The sequence below is a fragment of the Narcine bancroftii genome, chromosome 4 (genome assembly GCF_036971445.1).
Source record: "Narcine bancroftii isolate sNarBan1 chromosome 4, sNarBan1.hap1, whole genome shotgun sequence".
In the NCBI taxonomy this organism is placed as follows: domain Eukaryota; kingdom Metazoa; phylum Chordata; class Chondrichthyes; order Torpediniformes; family Narcinidae; genus Narcine; species Narcine bancroftii.
Window position 1 is genome coordinate 200,790,032 of NC_091472.1, and position 20,246 is coordinate 200,810,277.

The 20,246-nt window shown below is 47.4% G+C and overlaps 1 protein-coding gene across 1 annotated transcript in view; it reads right to left on the reverse strand.

Annotated features, from left to right (window-relative positions):
• Positions 1-20,246, reverse strand: part of sxph (saxiphilin) — a 184,933-nt gene that overhangs the window by 29,859 nt on the left and 134,828 nt on the right. Inside the window, exons 10-12 of the mRNA XM_069933630.1 lie at positions 8,651-8,799; positions 4,424-4,514; positions 3,243-3,425 (exon numbers count right to left, since the gene is read on the reverse strand). Of these exons, the coding sequence (XP_069789731.1) occupies positions 3,243-3,425; positions 4,424-4,514; positions 8,651-8,799 (423 nt within the window). The remainder of the gene's footprint in view (positions 1-3,242; positions 3,426-4,423; positions 4,515-8,650; positions 8,800-20,246) is intronic.

Genomic DNA, 20,246 nt, shown 5'->3' on the forward strand with positions numbered 1-20,246 from the left:
TCGAGGCCAAGTTCTTACTTAGAAGAAAGATCTCTGGATTTTTTGGTATGTTATTTTTTGTGATTTTATTTAATACCTGATTTAGATCTTCCCAAAACTTTTCCACTTTCTCACATGCCCAAATTGCATGTGCTGTTGTTCCCGTTTTATTCTTACAGCGAAAACATCTATCTGATACTGTTGGGTCCGATTTATTTAACTTTTGGGCTGTGGTGTATAGCCTGTGTAACCAATTATATTGTATCATGCGTAACCTCGTGTTTATTGTATTTCTCATAGTTCCGGAGCATAGCTTTTCCCATGTTTCATTCTTTATCATTATGTTTAGATCTTGTTCCCACTTTTGTTGAGGTTTACAGCTTAGTTCATCATTCTCTTTCTCTTGCAGTTTGATGTACATGTTTGTTATACATCTTTTAATTATCATTGTGTCTGTAATCACATATTCAAAATTGCTTCCTTCTGATAACCTCAGACTGCTTCTCAATTTGTCCTTCAAGTAGGTTTTCAGTTGGTGGTATGCAAACCTTGTATCATGAGTTATATTATATTTGTCCTTCATTTGTTCAAAAGATAATAATTTATTTCCCAAAATACAATTTTCTATTCTTTTGATCCCTTTTCACTCCCATTCTCTACAGGAAAGGTTATCTATTGTGAAAGGGATTAGTTGATTTTGCGTCAGTATTAATTTTGGTAGATGGTAATTTGTTTTTTTTCTTTCTACGTGAATCTTCTTCCAAATGTTGAGCAGATGGTGCAGTACTGGTGAATTCCTATGTTGCACCAGCTTTTCATCCCACTTATATAGTTTATGTTCAGGTACCTTCTCCCCTATTTTATCTATCTCTAACCTGTCCAATCTGGTTTTTCCCTTGTTTGATAAAAATCTGATAGGTATCTTAATTGTGCTGCTCTATAATAATTCTTAAAGTTTGGTAGCTGTAAGCCCCCTTGTTTGTACCATTCTGTTAATTTATCTAGCGCTATCCTTGGTTCCCCCCTTTCCATAAGAATTTCCTTATTATTTTCTTTAGCTCCTTGAAGAATTTCTCTGTTAGGTGAATTGGTAACGATTGAAATTTCTAGCTAAAATTGAACTACTGAAATTGCAAGAAGAGGAGCAAAACAAATTAATAAAATCATTTGAAATACAGAATATATTTATAAAAACTACCGAACAATTAAACGCCGGGAGAGGACGGACTCCCAATAGAATTCTATAAAACAATTAAAGACTTATTAATTCCTCCTCTCCTGGAAGTAATGAACCAGAATGAAGAAACACAAAACATGCCAGATTCATGCAAAACAGCAATAATTACAGTAATACCAAAGACGGGGAAAGATCCACTCACACCAGCATCGTATAGACCAATATCCCTACTCAACTCAGATTATAAGATATTAGCAAACAGATTGGCTGCTGTGTACCAAAAATAGTAAAACTAGATCAAACTGGATTTATTAAGAAAAGACAAACAACGGACAATATCTGTAAGTTCATTAACTTAATCCATGCAGTACAAGGAAACAAGACGCCAACAGTGGCGGTTGCCTTAGACGTAGAGAAAGCCTTTGACAGAGTAGAATGGAATTATTTATTTAAAGTACTACAGTGGTTCAACCTACCAGAGAAATATATTAATTGGATTAAAGCATTATATAAGGGACCATTGGTGAAGGTGACAGTAAATGGATATATATCAAACCAATTTAAATTAAGCAGGTCATCTAGGCAGGGATGTCCACTATTTCCCTCACAGTTCACATTAGCTATAGAACCCTTGGCAGAACTGATAAGAACAGAAAATAAAATAAGAGGGATAAAAATAAAAGAGAAGGAATATAAAATCAGTCTATTTGCAGATGACATCATAGTATACTTAACAGAACCAGAATTATCAATAAAAGAATTACATAAGAAATTGAAGGAATATGGAGAAGTATCGGGGTACAAGATCAACGCAAATAAAAGTGAAGTGATGCCAGTGAATAATGAGGATTTCACAAAGTTTAAAAATAATCACCATTTAAATGGCAAACACAAGCAATCCGATACCTAGGTATTAGACTAGATAATAATCTAGGCCATCTATACAAACTAAATGATCAGCCATTAATGAACAAATTACAAGATGACTTAGAATATTGGAAAGATTTACCACTAACACTGATAGGAAGGGTAAACTGTATTAAAATGAACATCTTCCCAAGGATACAATACCTCACTCTCTCCCTTTGCCTCTGTTACATCACTCACTACCTCAGAAAGAAACCTCTCCCTTTACCTCCCTGCGACACTTCCCTCTCTTTCCGGGACCCATTTTCACTCTCTCACACACATGTGCGCACTCAGATGCAAACAAGCATCTCATACACACAAATACACAGACCCACACACATATCACACATGCATATACCCACACGCACATGCACAAACATACACATATGTGCACACATACCTACAGATGCATGTGCACATGTATATACACACACATTTACACCCACATATACACATGCAAACAAAAATGCCCACTCAGAGGCATGCATTTGTGTATGGACACATCCAGCCACAGACACTTTCACTGAACAGTGAAACAGAATTGATGTCAATGATTAAGGAACTTCATTGGAATTGGCAAAGACTTCCACTGTCTGTTGGTACTGATGCACAGATATGCATTTTCTCTATCTCTCTCGTGTGCGGACACATGCGCGCAATCGTACACACATACACATTCACATGTAAATACTTGTACACACACACACTTACCCACATGCACATGTGCACATTCATACACATACTGTATATATATGCACACAGACACGTGTGCACACAAACACTCCTCAATCTTTCTCTCCAGGATTTCTGATTCCACTATTTTTCTCTCTTGATAGGACATCTCTCCAGAACTCATTGAAACCTCTTCCTGGCTCTGTGGGAGACTTGTTCTTCTTCCTCCCTGGAACACCTCTCCCTCTGACAACATTTGATCTCTGGGTTCTCTCCCACTACCACACCCTTTGCCTCTGTTACATCACTCATTACCACAGAGAGACACCTCCCCCCCCACCCCCCTCTCTCTGGGATGTATCTCTCTCTCTCTCACACACACACGTACACACAGAAGCACACATACACACACATAAACATGTACACACAAGTGCACATGTACAGACACTCAGACACACCCCCTACACACATGCACCCACACACACACAGGATTCAGGACATTTACCTGCATTGATATTGCAGCTGCCAATGCCACTGTTGTTGGAGTTGATGGTGTACTCAGTCAACAGGAGCCACCCAGCAGGACTGTAGAGGTTGCCGTGACAGCTTCGCCTCCCTGCCAGGTTAAACATGTTCTCACTTCGGGAAGCCGCCTTCACCACAGAGACTGCGAGGATGGTTGCCAGCCCTGGGATGGGGTGAAATCCAGAAAGCTCTTTACCACACAGGGGCAATTTAAATTGAGAGGCATCACAGCCTGATCAGGCACTGATACACATGACGGCCACAATGTTCAGTTGCTCATAGCTGGTGGCAAACAATGGCTCCAGTGGACTGAGTGGTCCTACAGACCTGTCCCATGAGCTGCAGGTGCTCTGACTGATGCAGAGGTCAGGGAAATCATTGGGGGTGAGGAGGATTACTTTGCAGCTGCTGGGCAGGGGTGTGGGGTGGGGGGGGGGTGGTTTTGGGGGGTGAGGAGGGCAATGTTTCTTCAGATAATCAACTGTCCAACCAGCCTTTCTCCCTCAGGCCAATATTTATATCAAACCACTCAAGACAAAACCAGAAAGGGCCAGCTTAGCAAAGTTAGCGCAACACTGTTACAGTACCAGCAACTGGGGTTCGAACCCCACACTGTCTGTAAAGAGTTTGTATGTTCTCCCTGTGTTTGTGTGGGTTTTCCCCAGGGGCTCTGTTAGGTCACACCGTTGTATATGTGTGGCACAGGCTTGTGGGGCAGAAGGGCCTGTTTTTGTGCTGTATTTCAAATTTTTTAATTTAGACAGTAACAGGCCATTTCAGCCCACGAGCCTTTGCTGTCCAATTTACACCCAATTACCTTACTCCCCTGGTAAATTTCAAATTGTGGGAGGAAACCGAAACCTCTGGAGGAAATCCTGCAGACATGGGGTGAGGGTACAAATTCCTTACAGACAGCGCGGGATTTGAACCCTGGTCACTGGCGCTGTAACAGCACTGTTCTAACCGTGTCGCCCATTCTCTAAATTAAAATATTGTCCCTGGGTCTCTGTCACCACTCTCCTGGAAGATGTGAAGAAAGATGCAATGACACAATGTTTGGTTCTGAACCAAACTGCCAATTAGAAGCGATTCTAGCATCCTTGGTTAAATGATTCTACGTCGCACAAGCGTTCCTCATCCGTGAATGGTTGGGTGACTCACCGTAGTGTTCTGCGGCCACGGGAACAAGGCCACACTTCCCAGCAATGTAGGCATGAGTGGCATCAAGGGAAGCAGCATCCACCTCTTCCCTCTGGCAAATAAAAAGGAACTATTACTATTCAAGATTCATTTATTGTCATGTCATAAAGCAGGGTCATATTGCTTTTGCCTGCTGTAAGGCAGACGGATTCACATCAGCAGAAATTGCCTGAAGCGCCACTTACAGTCAGAGAAAGAAGCAAAAGAGAGTTCCCCCATTGAGTGACACAGAGAGTCCAGTCCAAGGAACTGGCAACCCAAGCTGCACATCCAAACATCCATACAATTAGGAACCCTTCAGTGACTTTGGAACCCCCTCACATCCCGGTTCCGGCACCTGGTACCCCTTTCAGCTGGCTTTGAGTCAGTCTCCAGCAGTCCACAGGCCAGTGTGAATCCCTCGCCCACGGTCTCCAGCGACCAGCAGCCTGCGTGGGTTCCTCACCTTGAGTCACCAGTAGCTCATTGCCCTTCACTGGTCCACCGCCGTGGTCACCACCCTGTGCGTCTTTCCTCAAAAAGGGCTGGTTTCCCCATTCTATGGTGCCCTGTGCCAGTCCTCCACTTCCCTGGAGTCTGCCATCCCTCATGGCTACTGCCAACATAGTCTGTTCCATCTTGGGCTCAGACCCCGCAGTCACAGGACTTTAAATAGAGTCACTGTTGGCTTCTTTAACAGGCCAAAGAGGGTGGACTTGGGAGAGCCTGTGGATGTGGTGTATTTGGACTTCCAGAAGGCCTTTGATAAGGTACCGCACGGGAGACTAGTGGGCAAGATCAGGGAGCATGGTATTGGAGGTAAGGTGCTGACATGGATAGGAAATTGGTTAAGAAATAGGAAACAAAGGGTTGGGGTAAGCGGGTCTTTTTCAGGATGGCAGGATGTGACGAGTGGAGTGCCGCAGGGATCGGTATTGGGTCCTCAGTTGTTTGTAATTTATGTAAATGATTTGGATGAGGGGATTATTAATAACTTCAGCAAATTTGCAGATGACATGAAACTGGGTGGTGGTGTGGGGTGTGAGGAGGATGTCAGGAAAATGCAGAGGGACTTGGACAGGTTGGGGGAGTGGGCTGCTGAATGGAAGATGACCTTCAATGTAAGCAAATGTGAGGTTATCCATTTTGGGGGCAATAATAGGAAAGCTGAGTATTATTTAAATGGAGACAAGCTAGGGAGTGGGGAGGAGCAAATGGATCTGGGAGTACTTGTTCACCGGTCACTGAAGACTAGCATGCAGGTTCAGAAAGCTGTGAAGAAGGCTAATAGCATGTTGGCTTTCATAAAGAGGGGATTGGAGTATAGGAACAGAGACGCCCTTCTGCAGTTGTACAGGGCCCTGGTGAGACCCCACCTGGAGTGTTGCGTCCAGTTCTGGTCTCCAATTTTGAGGAAGGACATACTAGCTATAGAGGGTGTCCAGCGCAGATTTACAAGGTTAGTTCCAGGGATGGCGGGGTTGACATATGCTGAAAGGCTAGAAAAACTGGACGTATCCGATGGAGTTTAGAAGGATGAGGGAGGACGTGATTGAGGTATACAAAATTATCAGGGGGATAGACAGGGTGAAGTCGGATTACTTGTTCCCAATGATGGGGGAGACGAGGACTAGAGGGCATAGTTTAAGAATACAGGGTAGGCCCTTTAGGATGGAGATGAGAAAACATTTTTTTACCCAGAGAAGTGTGAATCTGTGGAATGCACTGCCACAGAGGGTGGTAGAGGCAGATTCGCTGATTATGTTCAAAAGAGAGTTAGATAATACTCTTGTGGGCAAAGGAGTTAGGGGTTATGGGGATAAGGCTGGAAAGGGGTACTGATGGTAGTGATCAGCCATGATCTGTAAAATGGCGATGCTGGCTCGACGGGCCAAAGGGCCTACTCCAGCTCCTATTGTCTATTGGGCCATTTAAAGCCTGTATGGAGCTGACGGCAGTCGGGCTGGGCAGTTGGACCCTGTGTGAGTACTGTGTTTCTGCTCCCTACTGGTCCACACCAGCAGCAGCTGCTGTTACAGCAGCGCCTCCATCGCCAGGATCAGGAGAGCCAGTCTCAAGAAAGGCCGTCGGAAGGAAAACTGAGAGAAAGCTGCAGATGCTGTAAACCTGAAATAAAATCAGGAACTGACAACCCAGTGTATTTGTAACAGTGACGTGCTGTGGAAGGTCTGGGAGAGCCAGTCATTCTCTCCCATGTGGGAGAAGAGCAGCAGGAGAAAACACATGCTGCTGGAAGATCATCGACATTCTTTGGCCTGCCTGAGACCAGCACATGGAGATGTTGGTGAGGGAGTGCTGCCAACTGGCACATTCCAGGCTGCAGGAGTAAGTTCTGAGGAATGCACTGAGGCTCAGTGCAGCCAGCGCAAGGGCACTGTAGGGATGGACCACAGCGACACAATTAGTGTAGCAGTTAGCACAACACTGTTACAGCACCAGCGATCAGGTCATGAGTTAGAATCCTGCTCTCTCTGTTAGGAGTTTGTATGTTCTCCCCGTGTCTGCGTGGGTTTTCCCCAGGGGCTCCGGTTTCCTCCCACAATTCAAAACATAACTGGGGGTTGTAGGTCAGTTGGGTGTGATTGGATGGCAGAGGCTTGTGGGCCAAAAGAGCCTGTTACCATGGTGTACGAGCCCTTCCATTACTGGGCATCGAGGAGCTGAGACTGAGGGGAAGCCCCTCATGCAACAGAGGGGGGAGTAATGACAAGGGGTCACGTGAGTGGCAACAGTGCCACACAGCAAATTGTAAAAGGTGAAAATCTGTAGACGCTGTGGTTGAAGTAAAAACACGATGCTGGAGAAACTCAGCAGGTCAGACAGTGTCTTTTATATAGCAAAGGTAAAAATACAGAACCGACGTTTCGGGCTGGAGCCAGAGAGACTGGGCGTAGACTGGGATATCACTTCACTCAGCACCTCTACTCTGTCCGCACCAGTGACAGGGACCTCCCAGTGGCCAACCATTTCAGTTCTGCATCATGTACTGTCCCACCAAGACAGGAACAATTGGAGGAACAATGCCTGATTTTCCATATGGGCTCTCTCCAGCCCGATGGCAGTAACATCAACTTTTTCGGTCTCTGCTCACCTGCTCTCCTCTTCCTTCTCCCTCCTCCCCTATCCCTTTCCAGATCTCCTCCTCCCCATGATTGCTGCTGTCTCCTCCCTCCCTTCTCCACCTATCACCTCCTGCCTTTGCGACCACCCCTCCCCCTACTCTTCGAACACCTGCCAACATTACCTTGATGAAGTGCTCCAGCCTGAAACGTTGGTGATGTATTTTCACCTTTGCTATATAACATGTTTCTCCAGCATTGTGTTTTACCTTGTAGAAGAGGGTTAATGTTACAATGTTCAGTAATGAGATGTATATACGAGAGGTGACCTCAGAGGGATGCAAGATTATGTGGGACTTAGATAGGGCAGACAATTACTAATTCCAGAGGACATCTATTTAACATGAGGGGAGGAAAGTTTAGGGGAGATGTCAGAGGTACGTTTTATACTCAGAGAGCGGTGGGTGTCTGGAATGCATTGCCGGGGGTGGTAGTGGAGGCTGGTATAATAGGAACATTCAAAAGACTTTTAGACAGGCACATGGATATATAAAAATAGGTACAAAAAGACTGCCGAGTTCATCTTTTTATGGTTTTATTGTGAATAAAGTTTAATTTTGGAAAAGAAGGATGGAGCAAAGCAATGCCCGAAGGCTTGAGTGGTGGGGTGTCATTAAGGTGGCATGGATTGCCCATCGGGATTTTCCCCGGGATGATTTGTTGGTTGGCCATTGTGGAATCTAATTCACAAGTAGGTCAGACCCAGCAAGGATGATGTGCCTGAAGGTTGTCCATCAACCAGATTTTTTGGCATCACCTTGAACTCCAATTCCACTAGTGGCAGTGTTGGGATATGAACTCAGGTCTCTGGATTTCCACTGGGCTGGTGACTTGCCCACTGCACCAGCGCTGTACTCCCCACCCCCCCAACGACATTGATTCCCCTCACAGGACCCCAGGAACCAGGCATCCCCTGAGGAGGAAGTCAGGATGAGTCCCCCCCCATAGATGGTCCCGCAGCCCCCGAATTATTTAGGGCCAAGATGCACGAAATAGTTCTCAGTCAAATGGCTGTGTGGGTTTGGGTTGTTCTGAACCAGCAGCGGATATTTAATGCAAAAATCAGTACCTTTATCATTTCCACGCAGTGACTTGCTGACGTGGCTCGGATGCAGACCAGCGGGGTGGACTTTATGTTCAACGCCCATTCGTCGCATTTGCTTTGCTCAGCTGCACTGATGCAGCACCAACGTATGATGCTGTTCTCCAAGGAGCTCCCTGGCGGGACAGCAGCACACAGGTACCCTCAGAACATGCTCCATTTACCAAGCCCCCTCATCTCAACCATCCCTCCCGAGCTCTCCGTCACCAGCACCCTGTCCTCCATCATTTCCCTTGCTAATGCCTCACCTTGATTGGGAAATGAATCTTATGAGGCGTTTAGCTTTTCTCTTTGGTGTGTAGAAGGATAGGACTTGAGGGAGGTTGACAAGATTCTGAACACCTGTTTCCCAGGGCAGGATCAGCAAACACCAGGGGACGTGTTTACAAAGTGAAGGGAGGAAAGTTGAGGGGAAACATCAGGGGTGCATTTTATATGCAGAGAGCAGTAGGTCCCTGGAGTGCTTTGCCAGGAATGGTGGTGGAGGCTGGAATATTATGGACATCTAAGAGACAGAGACATGGATGATAGAAGGTTTGTGGGACGAGATCAGGGATCCAGGTTGGTATGTTGCCTCCTGGTGCCAGTGTCAGGGATATCTCTGATCGAGTACATAGCATTCTGCAAGGGGAAAGAGAACAGCCAGAAGTCGTGATCCATGTGGGGACCAATGACTTAGTTAGTAGTGGGGATGAGGTCCTGAAACAGGATTATGTAGAATTAGGTAGGAAGTTAAAAAACAGGACCTCCAAGGTAGTAATATCTGGATTGCTGCCCGTGCCACGAGCTAGTGAGGGTAGAAATAGGAGGATGAATGCGTGGCTAAGGAGATGGTGCAGGGGGCAAGGGATAAGATTTCTGGATCATTGGGATCTCTTCTGGGGAAGGTCGGTCCTGTACAAGAGGGACGGACTCCACTTGAACTGGAGGGGGACCAATGTGCTGGCAAGCAGATTTGCTAGAGCTGTGGGGGAAGGTTTAAACTAGTTTGGCAGGGGGGTGGGGAACAGAGTGTGAGAGCAGTGTCCAGGGAGTATGGCCACCTAGATAGGAATAAAAAAGATAACAAAGGTAGGATGGAGATTAGGGTAGAAGGTAAAAAAGAGAATATATGTGAGGGTCATTCTCTGAGATGCATATATTTTAATGCAAGAAGCATAGTGAACAAGGTAGATGAGCTGAGAGCATGGATAGATACTTGGGGTCACGATATTGTGGCAATTAGTGAGACCTGGCTACAGGAGGGGCAGGACTGGCAACTTAATATTCCAGGATACATTTGTTTTAGATGTGATAGATCAGGGGGTAAAAAAGGAGGAGGAGTTGCTCTGCTTGTTAAGGAGGACATTACTGCCGTGAGGTGGCAGGATGGTATAGAGGGATTGACCAGTGAGGCTGTTTGGGTGGAATTGAGGGGTGGAGGAGGCAAGAGGGTGCTAATAGGGGTGTATTACAGACCACCAAATGGGCCAAGGGAATTAGAGGAACAAATTTGTAGGGAGATAACGTATATGTGTGAAAATCATAAGGTAGTGATCATGGGAGATTTTAACTTCCCACACATTGATTGGGATACCCATACGGTTAGAGGGCTGGATGGGCTGGAGTTTGTTAAATGTGCTCAGGATTGTTTCTAAATCAGTTAGTAGAAGAACCGACTCGGGACGGTGTAATACTGGATCTCCTGTCAGGGAACGAGCTAGGTCAGGTAGCAGACATTAATGTTGGAGAACCAATTGGGTCTAGTGATCATAATTCTGTTAGTTTAAGGGTAGTTTTAGGGAAGAGCAAGGAGAGGCCTAAAGTTGAGGTTCTGGATTGGAAAAGAGCAAATTTTGAAGGAATAAGAAGGGATTTGGGGAGTATTGAGTGGGACAGGATATTTTCAGGTAAGGACGTAAATGAAAAATGGAGGATATTAAAAAAAGAAATTTTGAGGGTACAGAGTAGTTATGTCCCAGTGTGGATCAAAGGAAAGGCTGGAAGTCATAGGGAGGCTTGGTTTTCGAGGAATATTGGAAATTTGGTTAGGAGAAAAAGGGAGGTGTACAAGAGGTATAAAGAGCAGGGAGCTGAGAAGTTGAAGGAGGACTACAAGGAGTATAGAAGGAATCTTAAGAAAGAAATTAGAAATGCCAATAAAAGGCATGAAGCGGCTTTGGCTGACAGAGTAAAAATAAATCCAAAGGGTTTCTACAAGTACATTAAAAGTAAAAGATTAGTGAGAGATAAAATTGGACCCCTTGTAGATAGCGAGGGTAGGCTGAGTGAGAAGTCTGAGGAAATGGGGAAAATTTTGAATGATTTCTTTGCCTCGGTATTCACTAGGGAAAAAAATGTTGAACCAGTTGAAGTAAAGAAAAATAGTGGGGAGGTCATGAAGCATATAAGGATAACCGAGGAGGTAGTGATGGCTGTGTTAAAAAAGATAAAGGTGGATAAATCTCCCGGACCGGACAAAATATTCCCTAGGACACTCAGGGAGGCTAGTGGACAGTTAGTGGGGCCATTAACAGAGATATTTAGGATGTCACTGGCCACGGGGGTGGTGCCAAAGGATTGGAGGGTGGCGCATGTGGTTCCTCTGTTTAAGAAAGGGTCCAAATGCAAACCTGGGAATTATAGGCCTGAAAGTCTGATGTCTGTGGTGGGCAAGTTGATGGAAAGTGTTCTGAGGGATGCTATTTACAAATTTTTTGGAGGTACAGGGATTGATAGGGAGTAATCAGCATGGTTTTGTCAGGGGTAGATCATGCTTGACAAACCTGACTGAGTTCTTCGAGGGGATTACAAAAAAGGTTGATGAAGGCAAAACTGTGGATGTTGTCTATTTGGACTTTAGTAAAGCTTTTGACAAAGTTCCCCACAGGAGGTTAGGAAAAAAGGTGGAGGCATTAGGTATAAATGAGGAGGTAGTGAAATGGATTCAGCAATGTTTGGATGGGAGGTGTCAGAGAGTACTGGTAGAAAATTGTTTGTCCAATTGGAGGCCGGTGACTAGTGGAGTTCCTCAGGGTTCGGTCCTGGGTCCACTATTATTTGTTATATATATTAACGATCTGGATGTAGGGGTGGAGAATTGGATAAGCAAGTTTGCAGATGACACAAAGATTGGTGGTGTTGTGGACAGTGAGGTAGATTACCGTAGATTAAAAGGTGATTTAGGAAGGCTGGAGGTGTGGTCTGAGAAATGGCTAATGGAATTTAATACAGATAAATGTGAGGTGCTACATTTTGGAAAGGCAAATTTAAATAGGTCATATACATTGAATGGTAGACAATTGAGGAGTGCAGAGCAACAAAGGGATTTAGGAGTTATGGTAAATAGTACCCTCAAGGCTGATACTCAGGTAGATGGTGTGGTGAAGAAGGCATTTGGAATGTTGGCCTTCATAAATCGGAGTATTGAATTCAAGAGTAGGGAGGTTATGATGAAATTGTACAAGGCATTGGTGAGGCCAAATTTGGAGTACTGTGTACAGTTTTGGTCACCAAATTATAGGAAAGATATAAACAAAATAGAGAGAGTGCAGAGAAGGTTCACGAGAATGTTGACAGGATTTCAGTGTCTGAGTTACAGGGAAAGGTTGTGCAGACTGGGACTTTTTTCTCTGGAGCGTAGAAGATTGAGAGGGGACTTGAAAGAGGTGTTTAAGATTTTAAAAGGGACAGACAGAGTAAATGTGGATAGGCTTTTTCAATTAAGAAAGGGGGAGATTCAAACTAGAGGACATGGTTTAAGATTGAAGGGAGAAAATTATAAGGGGAACATGAGGGGAAATTTCTTTACGCAGAGGGTGGTGGGGATGTGGAATGAGCTTCTGGCAGACGTGGTCGAGGCGGGATCATTGGTTACATTTAAGGAAAGACTGGATCGTTACATGGATAGGAGGGGACTAGAGGGGTATGGACAGTGGGACTAGGAGGGTGGGGATTTGCTACGGCATAGACTAGTAGGGCCAAACTGGCCTGTTCTGTGCTGTAAGTGGTTATATGGTTATATGGTTAAAAACAGGGGTTTACGGGGTGGGGAGGGTTTAGTATTTTTTGTTTTATGGGCTGGCACAACATTGAGGACTGAAGGGTCTGTACTGTGCTGTAGTGCTCTCTGTTTTATATGATCTGCCCCCTAAGTGCAGGGTTCACACAATGATGGGTAAGACCCCCAAGAAAGGACTGAGTTACATATCCCTGCAGATACCGTGGCTGCGTGCAATGCACAAAGGTGCTGGAGAAACTCTGCAGGTCATGTGACATCCTTAGGAATTAGGTGACCAACATTTCAGGCCTGAGCCCTTTGTCAGCTAAGTCTTTTCATCCCCTGGACCAAGCATGACCTGCGGAGTTTCTCCAGCACCTTTGTGCGTTGAACAGAGGGATTTCGTTTAGGGGAAGGGAGCAGAGGGGATCTGATGGGGACCTTCGTCACCAGGGGAAGGAAGATTTGAAGCTGGATCACTGACAAGGGTGTAGAGGGGCACTTGGGCAATGGGCCAAGTGGGAGGCAGTAGGGGTTAATGAAAGTGGGTGCCCACTGGTCAATTTGGATGTTGGGGTGGATGAACGGTCTTGTTCCATGTGTTAGGATTCTACAAAACATCCAAAAATCCCTGAAGGCAGCAGCACAGATAGAGCAAGGAACACTGGGCAATGAAGATTTTGCTCCTGAACATTTTTAGGTGCATTTTATGGATTTTGAGCTGCTGATCATGAAACTCACATAATGCTTTCCTATCATGTATTTTTATACCCCAAATTTAACCCATTTTTGTGATTTCCTGTCATGGTCGGCACAGTTGGCGTGCTGGTTAGCGCAACGCCTTTACAGCACCAGCGATCGGGACTGGGGTTCCAATCCCTTGCTGTCAGTAAAGAGTTTGTACGTTCTCCTCATGTCTGTGGGGGTTCTGGTTTCCTCCCACTGTTCAAAGATATACTGGGGGGGGCGGAGGTCATCAGTTAATTGGGTGTAAACTGGGCAGCATGGGCTTGTGGGCCAAAAGGGATTGTGACCGAGGTGTATGTCTAAATTAAAACAAAAAAAATTAACACTACAACACAAACAGTGGATGGAGAGCTGTAAAAAAAAAGAAAAAGAAAGAAAGGAGGTGGAGGTTAGGGGTTGTACTGGTCAGGGGGCCTGACCATCCGGCGTGACTGGGGTCAGGGATTGGGGTCGCTGGAGTTGTGTCGCCGGCAGGCCCGTCGGGTACGGCCACTGCTTCGCTCAGTTCCCTAACGGTGTTGTTGACAGTCTGGCCTGAGCTGGTGGGGTGGCGCTGGTCCCTTTGTTCGAGCACATGACCTGGGGGAGAAGGATTTGGGGGAGATTGGGTTGGAAGCACTGCTCCACCTGATCCGGCTTGGGCTAGGTCCCTTACCGAGACTGTGTCCTCCTGCCCGTCCGGGTACTCAATTTAGACATAATGTGGGTTCACATGGAGCAGAGTCACTCGGTCAACCAAGGGGTCATTCTTAGAGTACCGGACGTGGTGTCGTAGCCACCGGCCCAGGAAACGTGAGCCATGCCAGTATGGTTGTTCCCAATTCAGATTTCCTCAGGAAAGAGAACATCCTTTCATGGGGGTCGGCATTGGTCACGGTGCATAGGAGGGAGCGGATGGAGTGTAGGGCACTAGTGAGCATGCCCTGCCAGCGAGAGGTGAAGAGTCCTTTGGATCAGAGGGCAAGTGTAACCGATTTCCAAATGGTGGCATTCTCTCTTTCGACCTGCCCATTACCACGTGGGTTATAGCTGGTGGTCCTGCTTGAAACAATACCACACTCTAGAAGGTTCTGTCGCAGCTCCACGCTCATAAATGAGGACCCCCGTCATTCTGGATGTAACTGGGGTTGTAATGGAAGATTTAAACCGTGTTTTTTACTTTTACAGCCTTTGCTTCTGCAAGGCTGAGAACCTGCTTGTTTTTTAGAATCAGCAGACATAAGCTAAATTCCACCGAGGGGCCAGAGATGCAGTTATCTGACGAAAGGACATCTGTGTACCAAGAACATTTAATCTTCCTGCTTGTTTTGGTCACAGACTGTCAGAGGCCTAGCCTTGATGCAAAATAAACCATTGTATTCAAAGTGATAAGCTGAAAATTATGTTATTCGATAGAAGCCTAGCATGCTAGCTTGCTCGCTTATCTTTCTTACTGTGCTGGGAATAGGTGCTTGGGTAAGCAGTTTTTGGGTAATATAAGCCATGGTCCCGCTGCTGATGTTTGAGACTCTACGAGAGGTGGCAACATCTCTCAGCAAGAAGAAGAACTTCTAGAGTCCAGCCAACGTCCTGGTCGGGGGAGGTGGAGAAGCTCCTACCAGCGTCCTGACCACCTACTACAAGTGTGCAGTCGTTGCCTCGCTTCAGCAGTTCGGACCAGTCCAGGCGTTGATAAGTACAGTTGGGAAGGGCTTGCATATTGTAGTTTGAAATCAGCTTTTGAATTTGTAATAAACATTTGCATAAACTGAACTGCTCTCGTTGTGTGTGTCTATTTTCTTTTGGTAGCTCAAACACTGTGACCAGTCTAAAATGAACAAAATGAGAGGTACAAGTTTACTCAAGACAGGGTAACCGAAGATGGCGAAGATGCTGTGCAGGGCCTCTATGACTGAGGAGGCGGTCATGTCCGAGCAGGGCACAGCAAATGTGAAGTGGGAATACTCGTTGATGACCGTAAGGATGTAGGTATTACGGTTGGTCAACGGAAGGGGCCCCTTGAAGTCCATGCTGAGACACTCAAAGGGGCGGGTGGCTTTGATGACGTGGGTGTTCTCCGGATGGAAGAAGTAGGGCTTGCACTCAGCACACACCGAGCAGGCTCGGATCATGGAGTGAATCTCCTCGACAGTGTAGGACAGGTTGCGAACTTTGACAAAGCGTGCGAACCTAGTGACCCCTGGATGACAGAGCTCCTCGTGGAGTCTGCAGCCTGTCCAGTTGTATGTTGGTGCAAGTCCCCCTGGAGAGCGCATCTGGTGGGTCGTTGAGTTTACCTGGCCGATACAGTATGTCATAATTAAAGGTGGAGAGTTCGATTCTCCACCTGGCGATTTTGTCATTCTTGATCTTACCTTGCTATGTATTGGTAAACATGAAGGAGACCGCGCGTTGGTCGGTCAGCAGTGTAAACCACTTGCCAGTGAGGTAGTGTCTCCAATGATGTACTGCTTTGACTATGGCCTGGGCCTCCTTCTTGACAGAGGAGTGTCGGCTCTCAGGACCCTGGAGGGATCTGGAGAAGAAGGCTACCGGCCAGCCAGCTTGGTTCAAAGTGGCTGCCAGTGCAAAGTCCAACGCATCGCTCTCGACTTGGAATGGGATGGATTCAATGGCATGCAGCGTTGCAGCAGCGACGTCTGATTTGATGTGGTCGAAGGCCGTTCTGGCTTCGGTTGACAGTGGGAAGGAGGTGGTCTTGATGAGTGGCCATGCCTTGTCAGCATAGTGTGGAACCCATTGGGCATAGTAGGAGAAAAAACCCAGGCAGCGTTTGAGAGCCTTCTGGGTGTGGGGGGGTAAGTCCACGAAGGGATACATGCAATCAGGGTCTGGCATTACCACCCCGTTCTACACCACGCAACCTAGAATTGAGAGTCGAGTGGTCCGGAAGACACACTTGTCGAAATTGTAGGTCAAGTTCAGCCGAATTGTAGTCTGAAAAAAATTTCTCAAGGTTGGCATCATGATCCTCCGTGTCATGGCTGCAGGTGGTGACATTGTCCAGATACAGGAAAGTAGCAGTCGGACCATTCTGGTCCACCATCCAGTCCATTTCCCACTCAAAGACCGTGACACCATTTGTGACCCCAAAGGGTACCCTGAGAAATTGATACAGCCACCCATTCGCTTCGAAGGCCGTGAAAGGTCAGTCTTCTCGGCAGATTGGGAGCTGGTGATAGGCCGAACATAAGTCAATGGTGGAGAACATACAGTATTGGACGATCTGATTCACCGTGGGGGGTGGGGTGGGGGGGGTATGCATCCAGAAGCGTGAAGTGGTTGATTGTCTGGCTGTAGACAACCACCATCCATGGCTTCTCCCCGTTTTTAACCACCACCACCTCCAGGGACTCAAGCTAGGTTCGATAATGCCCTCATCCAGCAGTCTGGCACCTCGCTTGTGATGAATTTCCTGTCTTCATAATTACATTGCCAGCTTTTGGTGGCCACAGGCTTCCAGCCAGAGGTGAGGTTTGCGAAGAGCGCTGGCGGAGCAACCCAGAGGGTGGAGAGGCTACAGGTGAGGCCCTGGGGTGTGGGGGCGGGTGGGTCGGGCTGCTGCTGGCAGGAGGCTTCCGAGGTGGAGTTGTTACAGACAGAAAGTGGAGCGTGAGGCCCCCCCAAAGTGTAGGAAAATGGTTCGGAACTGGCACTGAAAATCCAGTCCCAGCAATAAAGGGGCGCACAGTTGGGGAAGAACTAATAGCTTGAAGTCTGTGAACGTGATGCCCAAGACTTTCAGGGTCACCACACAATACCCCTTTACCCCAGTCAAGTGCAATCTGGTCGCAAATGAAATCCTCTGGGCAGTGGGGAGAATAGCCAGTCCGCAACAGTGGGCCAGGTCTGGGCAGATAAAACTGTCAGTTGACACCGAGTCAAATAAGTCATTGATACGGTGTCCATGCACTTTAATCAGTTCCATTGCTTTTATGAGGGGATGGGGGCAGTCCTGGTCTAGGGTTACTGGTGCAGTGACTTGTAATGGGGACAGTGGAGTCTTACGTGGTGACGTTACAGAAATAATCGGGCCGGAGCAGTCAGTGTCGAGGAGTTGGTGCTGCTGCCTGCAGCCTGCTGGGGGCTGTTGGCCAGCCAACGGTAAGTGCTGGGGGTTGCTGCTTGCTGTCGGCGGTGGGGTGGTCAGTCGGGTGGTCGTGGCAGTGGGTACCGGGTCGGTAGCGTTGGTCGTGGCGACATGTCCTGGGTCGGCAGCGTCAGTCGCGGTGGTGGGTACTGGGTTGGCTGCCTCAGTGGTGGTGGGTCCCTGGTCAGCAGCGTCAGTGGGTGTGGTGTGTCCTTGGTTGGTAGTGGCGGCAGGTTCCTGGTTGGCAGCGTCGGTAGCGGCAGCGGCGGGCTCAGTGGTGATGGCAGCGGTGGGCTCAGTGGTGATGGTGGCGGTGGGCTCAGTGATGATGGCGGCGGTGGGTCCATGGTTGGCAGTGGCAGCAGCCGTTGAAGTCGGGGCTGGGGCCTGGTCGGATGTTGTTTCATGAGGGAGGGTGAAGCAGGCCAACATCATTGCGGTGAGGGTGGGTTGTACCTTCCGTGCTTTGCATCTGCCCTGTGATGTCAGGCCCTGCCACACGGTGGAGCCCTCGCTCTCATTGGACGAGAGCTCTGAGGAAGAAATGTTTGAATGGGAGGGTGGCAGTTGGGCTTCACACGAAGCACTGTTTTTGACGGTGGCCATTTTGAAGTGATAGACTACAGCAAAGTGGCCATTTTTAAAGGCACATCTGGCACCTGGCTTTTCTCGCCGGGCACTGGGACCTGCTGTGCTTGTCCCTCCCGCAGAAAATAACACTTCAGGGTCGCATCGGGCAGCATAGTGGCAGCTGACAGGCCGTTGGTGTGCCGGGGGGTAGTAGGGTTGAGGGAGGACATCCTACTCACATCAGAGCGTGGGGCCCAGCCCTGAGAGTATGTCCATACTTAAGACAGCATCCTCCATTGTCTCTGCGATCCGGATCACATCCTCTAGGTTTTCTCTCCCGTGCTCTAGCATTCGATCGGACCCCGGCCACGTAGGCATCCTGAATGAGATCGTCTGTGGTCTCCGCAGCAGTTATGTTTGTACAGGCACAGTCCCTGCCCAATGCCCTTAGTGCTTGAATATAAGCTCTACTGTTGCCTCCTTGTCGCTAGTTTGTACCGAGCGTAGACCCTGTTCACTGGTCGCTCAGAGCCCTTTCAGCACCTTCATGGCTGTGGCGTAAGTGGTTGCCTCCTGGATGCTCTGGTACACTCTCAGGGACACCATAGTCATCAATATTAGTAGTTGATAGCTGTCCTCTATCACGGCAGGGTTAGAGAGTTGTAAGTATGTTTCGAAGCACCTCACTCCGTGCTTCAAGGCTGTAGCCGACTGTGGGTTAATGTCGAAGCGTTCCAGCCGTACCATACGTTCCATCCGTTTAAAACTTTCTAATTTATAAAATTGTAGAGCACGTTGAAAGAATCAAAGGCTTGTTGCTTTAAACCAAGGTTTTTATTAACTAGAAGACTGGAGCGTATCACATGTAGGTTGACCAGTCCAGAATGATCTGGTCTGGCTAGGAGCAACCCTTTAAGACCTGCCAGTAGGCGTGGCTACGCTCTCAGCCAATCAATCATCCTACACTTCTTTGGCTTGGCTTCGCGGACGAAGATTAATGGAAGGGTAATGTCCACGTCAGCTGCAGGTTCGTTTGTGGCTGACAAGTCTGATACAGGACAGGCAGACACGGTTGCAGCGGTTGCAAGGGAAAATTGGTTGGTTGGGGTTGGGTGTTGGGTTTTTACTCTTTTGTTTTTTGTCAGTGAGGTGGGCTCTGCGGTCTTCTTCAAAGGAGGTTGCTGCCCGCCGAAAAGTGAGGCGCCAAGATGCACGGTTTGAGGCGATATCAGCCCACTGGCGGTGATCAATGTGGCAGGCACCAAGAGATTTCTTTAGGCAGTCCTTGTACCTCTTCTTTGGTGCACCTCTGTCTCGGTGGCCAGTGGAGAGCTCGCCATATAACATGATCTTGGGAAGGCGATGGTCCTCCATTCTGGAGACATGACCTACCCAGCACAGTTTGATCTTCAGCAGTGTGGATTCGATGCTGTCAGCCTCTGCCCTACACTATGATCTATGCATATACACATTGGTGTTAGAATCTGTACTATCACACACCGTGATCCAGAGAAACACTGTTTAGGCTGGTTGTATAATTGATAATAAAATTGAACTTGAACTAAAGGGTTGAACGCGGCAGGCTAAAATGCCTGTTTCCATAGGCCGCCAGCAGAGCAGTGAAACTGGCCATCACCGCTGGTGGATCGCAGGGGGCCCAATCGGGCATCCAAAGTAAACAGTCGGTATCCGGCCCGTTCAAGTGACACCCCGGTGGTGACAAGGCCAAGCTGACTATAAAAGGCAGAGCTGCCACTAAATAAACTCAGTGTCGAATACACTCTACTGGTGTCAAATACACTCTACCGGTGTCAAATACACACTACTGGTGTGTGTACCTTTCTTCTCTGCCGATTCAAACTACAGCCTTAGGGTTATAACCGAGAGCTATAACCTACTGTAGCTACAGTGGTGACCCCGATTGGTCCAAATTCCACTTTGAACCCGAAGATGGAATAGAAACCTGCGATCAATGCCATAGTGTTGAAGCTGCCCGGCTTCTGGACGTCACAACCATGGATGTGGTTCCACAAACAGAGGCGCAGTTTGCCATTCGATGGATCTCTGCCAATGACGTGCTACTACCACATGGTCAGTGCCCTCGATCAGGACACTGCAGCCAGCATCATCGACTTCCTCCAGCAGCCCCTGGAACAAGGAAGGCATGTGCCATCAAG